Source organism: Elaeis guineensis, chromosome 11 (assembly GCF_000442705.2).
Source record: "Elaeis guineensis isolate ETL-2024a chromosome 11, EG11, whole genome shotgun sequence".
NCBI lineage: Eukaryota > Viridiplantae > Streptophyta > Magnoliopsida > Arecales > Arecaceae > Elaeis > Elaeis guineensis.
In genome coordinates this window covers 18319846-18324972 of record NC_026003.2, presented here as the reverse complement: position 1 = coordinate 18324972, position 5127 = coordinate 18319846, and the positions used below count along the sequence as shown (strand labels likewise).

The 5127-nt window shown below is 47.6% G+C and overlaps 1 protein-coding gene across 1 annotated transcript; it reads left to right on the top strand.

The window, feature by feature from the left end:
* Nucleotides 1-2124: 2124 nt before the first annotated feature.
* On the top strand, nucleotides 2125-3629 carry LOC105034046 (amino acid transporter AVT3B). The gene has a single exon (XM_010909067.3). It carries the CDS (start codon nucleotides 2245-2247, stop codon nucleotides 3523-3525), a length of 1281 nt encoding a protein of 426 aa, XP_010907369.1. The 5' UTR covers nucleotides 2125-2244; the 3' UTR covers nucleotides 3526-3629.
* The last annotated feature ends 1498 nt before the right edge of the window (nucleotides 3630-5127 follow it).

Sequence of the window (5127 nt, the reverse complement as noted above, 5' to 3'; positions counted from 1 at the left end):
ACAGCAGTAATTACATCATCTGTGATAACAGACCAGAACTTTTGGAAGAAGAAGGAAGGAAAACCATTTAGGCCAGGTGTTTCATCTAAGAAAGAGGACATAACCGCCAGTTCTATCTCATCATCTGTAATAGGTTGAATGAGTAAATCATTCTGGGAAGAAGTAACAACAGAAGAGAGAATAGGGCTATGAAGAGGTACTATGGAGTCATCAATCATCCACCTCTGCGTAAAGTGATGCATAAATACGTCCCTAATTTGATTAGGTTCAGACACGTAAGTCCAAGCAACAAACTTTAATGATTATTAAGTAAAGACTTCCATCATTTATGTCTATGCCATTAATTTCTTTATGGCACATTGGCCCTGTGCAATATGCCGGTGTGATTTTCTTCTTATTTTTTTAATTATTTTAAAATATAATATGATAATATAATATATCATAATAAATCAAAAGATTTAATAGCAAATTTTTATTATATATTAAATAATAAATTATAATAATGACCCATCATAGTAATATCAATGTCATTAATAGCAGATGTACATAGCAAAGGGAGAGCTTTACATAATTTGAGCCTCTATTTTAAATATATATAATAGTAATAAAATAGTAAAATTATAAAAATCTAATTATTTTCAAAATATTTAATTATTTTTGTAAGAATATTGTAATCATTTAAATTTTATTAAGAGGATGCTTAGTTCATGATCAAAATCGGAATCAGAATGTATTGAAATAGAAATCAAAATGATCAAATCCCCTGACAATTTAGTTCATGATCGGAATTGAAATCAGAATCGAAATAAAAATTTGAATCTAAAGAAGAAAAGATTGAGTTTTAGGTACATTGGACCATTCCCATTTCACCTAAAATTTATAGGAATATCGAATTTCTTTATAGAATATAATACCTTATTATCCTGCCCCATCTCGACGGTAATCCCAATCAAGTATCCTGTTAGATACTCTTTGATTCTTTTTTCTTTTTCTTTTTTTTTTCTTTCCTTCATTTCATTTTCTTTAACTTTCTTCTTTCATTTTCTTAATTTTTCTCTTTTGATCTCTTCCATTTTTTTTTTTTATATTTTTTTCTTTTTCTCTTTATTTCTTAATCCTTTTCTTCCTTCTTTTTTTTCTTCTCATTCTTCCCTTTCCTTTTCCTCTGCTTTTTTCTCTTTCTTCATAGTTTCTTTTATTTCTTTTTTTTTCTTCTTCTCTTCCAATGTTTCAGGATGGATGGATTTGGAGATACCAATCATTTGTAATCTTATTTTCTCATAAAAATAGAATGAGATAATTAGTAGTGAAACAGGATAATTAAGACGCTTCCTATTCTATCGAAACTTAAAATCTTGATTGTAACTTTATTTTTTTTAACCAATCAAATGGAGGTTCTGCTCCTCTCTATTCTCAAAACAATTTTAAGACTTGCTTGCTTTTATTTACTATTTTTATTTTAAAAAAAAAGAAAAAAAATTTCACCACATGGGTGGGAATCAATTCAACTACCTCACCTTTTTCTTTTCTGATTCATTTTCATGTCCATCTTTTCTAGAAGAACACTGGAACATCGGACGTGCAGGCTCACAATGGTACATTCCACATCGCCAGCCAATAGTAGCCTTATATTGGCTTCAAACCCAGGGTCCAAACAAGTGCAACTCACGTGGCTCCCACCTGAATGCATTAAAAAAAAAATATTTTTATCCGCCAGCTTAACATCATCGTATATAAAAAATTATTGTGCGGAACAATTCTATCATATGTATATCTTAAATCACCCAATAATAAATTAACACATCATTAAAAAAATAATTTTTATATTTAAAATAATAAAAATTATTTATAAAATTTTTTATATTTAAAATATTAATTAAATTTAGGTACTATTATAATTTTTTTTCATTAATAAATGATGTGGTGATCTGTTGGATGATTCAAGGTACGCATTACAAGGTCGTTCTGATCAATATTTTTTTCCGTACATAAACAGAAGGCATCACCCAGGAGAAAGGCGGTCCAGATACACACGGCCCCTCCCACCAAACGGTGTACCTCCGGATCAAGTGGGACCCACGCGTTACAACTATAAATGGCATTGAGCATCCCACATCATTTTAGCCGTCCTTCTCCCTTCTCCCCAAACCTCCATTTCCACCCCTTATTTCCTCCCCCATCCCCTTATCTGAACCCCCATCCAATCCGTACCCCTCTCGCCTATCTTCCGTCCAACCGAAATCGATGGGTTTCGAGGGCACCAAGAACAGCGGGGCGTGCTCGTCCTCCCATAGCCTGGTGGACCCGACGAGCCCTTTCCTCCCGCCGCACCCCCCCGCCGCCCCCCTCTCCTCCCAGCCCAAAACCTTCGCGAACGTCTTCATCGCGATCGTCGGCGCCGGCGTCCTCGGCCTCCCCTACACCTTCATGCGCACCGGCTGGGCCGCCGGCGCCGCCCTCCTCGCCGCCGTCGCCGTCCTCACCGTCCACTGCATGCTCCTCCTCGTCCGCACCCGTCGCCGCCTCGACCTCGACCGTGACTTCTCCAAGATTGCCTCCTTCGGCGACCTCGGCCTCGCCGTCGCCGGCCCCTCCGGCCGCGCCGCCGTCGACGCCATGATCGTCCTCAGCCAGACCGGCTTCTGCGTCGGCTACCTCATCTTCATCTCAAACACCCTCGCCCACCTCCTCCAAATCTCCTCCAATCTCTCCCCTTTCCTCGCCCCTAAAGCCCTCTGCATCTGGGCCATGCTCCCCTTCCAATTAGGCCTCAACTCCATCAAATCCCTAACCCTCCTCGCCCCTCTGAGCATCTTCGCCGACGTCGTCGACCTCGGCGCCATGGGCGTCGTCCTGGGGGAAGACGTCGTCGCTTTCCTCGCCCACCGCCCACCCCTCCGCGCCGTCGCCGGCCCCTCCGTCCTCCTCTACGGCGCCGGGGTTGCCATCTACGCCTTCGAGGGCATCGGCATGGTCCTTCCCCTGGAGGCCGAGGCTGCCGACAAATCCAAATTCGGCAAGACCCTGGGGCTTTCCATGTTCTTGATCGCCCTCCTCTACGGCCTCTTCGGCGTGTTCGGCTACTTGGCCTTCGGCGACGACACCCGCGACATCATCACCACCAACATGGGCACCGGCGTGGTCACCGTCCTGGTCCAATTGGGGCTCTGCATCAACCTCTTCTTTACGTTTCCAGTGATGATGCACCCAGTGTACGAGGTGGTGGAGAGGTGGTTTTGCGGGAAGAGGTACTGCGCCTGGTTGCGGTGGTTGCTGGTGGTGGCGGTGAGCTTGGTGGCGATGCTGGTGCCCAACTTCGCCGACTTCCTCTCGCTGGTGGGGAGCAGCGTCTGCGTCGTGCTGGGGTTCGTGCTGCCGGCGGCCTTCCATCTGAAAGTGTTCGGATTGGAGCTGGGGTGGGGCGGGGTGGCCGCCGACACGGCGATCGTGGCGCTGGGCATCGCGCTGGCGGTGTCCGGAACCGTATCATCGCTCACCGGGATCTTCTACTCGGTGCAAAAATAATTATATCATTCTTACTATATTTGTGCTATAATTATAAAAAAATTTTGGTACAAAGGAAACTTTTTTTTGACCGAAAGCATCAAAGGAAAAGAATCTTCGCATAAGCTGTTGTTACGATTTTCTTGGTGTTGCGGCCGATCCCCTCGTCGCCTTGTCGTCGGAAACGAGCGTCTGCAAAAAAAAATTCATATTGATCGAAGGCGGCTCCGACGGGGACCCTCCGACGGTCAAATCAGAGAGGAGACCAGGCAACAGTGAGAAGAAAGTAAAGAACTTAATGAGAGAGTGAGTGAGGGGACGAGCCTGTTGTTTCTCCAGTCCTCTAGCACTGTAGCCTTCCCCGATATATATAGTGGAGCGTGGTATGGCGCCGTCATTAATGGCGCAGACAATTGAAGAATTGTCAACTCACTGAAGACTGTCAGAGTCGTCGTAAAGGTGTCAAATCACCGTGGGACTGTCAAATCGCTAGGGTTGACCATGCCTTATGTGGAATAATGCCCCTAGGCGGCAGTGTCGCATGCCGTTGTCAGGACTGACAGTCTCTGACAGTAGTACGGCGATTGGAGGAGCCGACCGACCATAGGTCGGCGGCCAGCTGAGGGGCGTCGGGTGAAAATTTGAGCCCCTCCGACAGTCAGTCGGGCACATTGCAGGAGTCGGGCATCGGACTCCATAGTGCAGTCGGTTGGGAGAGCGGAAAGGTCTGTCCGACTGACGTATCCCCGGTCGGTCGATAGCCGTCGATCGGTCGGTCGATCGGTGAAGTCGGGCGTCGGACATGTAGGCCCGATGATGAGTCGGCATGAGTGGGGTCGGTCGGTATTCGGCTGCCGGGACGTCGGGTGATGACCGGAGGCACCGTCGGCTGGTCTGGTGTCTTGCTTAAGTCGGACGTCGGCTGCCACCCCCGACAGTGAGTCGGTAATATGGGTTCGACCGCTCGGTCAGTCGGGAACTACATGGGTTGGCTCGGCCGACACACCTTCGGTCGGATATCGTCCGTCGGTCGTCCGTCGGGGTCGGTCGGGGTCGGCTTTCGGGCGATCGGAGGCGGCGTTGGCCCGTTAGGCCGATCCGTCCCGGCCTGGCACGATCGGCAGTTACTGTTGGTGTTGCCCATCGTCGGTCGGGTGAAGTCGGTCGGTCCATCCACGTGGATGGGTCGGCATCGGGACCCGTCGGTGAGTCGGCGTCGAGGATGGGTCGGCGTCGTGACCCGTCGATGGTGGACGTTGGTAAGTTGGCATTAGGGTCGGTCGGTATATCCCAACAGTTGCCCCCCCACTCCTGAGTCCGGTGTCGTGTTGGCCCGCGTGAACATGTGGGCGACGGCTTCGGACGAAAGGAGTGGTTTTCCGTCACGTCTTGCCCTGACTCTGGAGATCGCATCAACGAACGATCCGATGTCGGTCGTCTCGACAGTAGGTCGAGCATGCACGTCGGGTCGGAGGTCGGCCAACCTCCGAACGTTGCTCGTCGACATGATCATTCCGTAGAGTCTGATAGTCGAGTAGCGTCCGACGTATTCGGATAGGATAACGATGACAAGTCGAATATCCATTGTCCGGCCTTTGGTTGGGCGTGCACGTCAGGACGTAT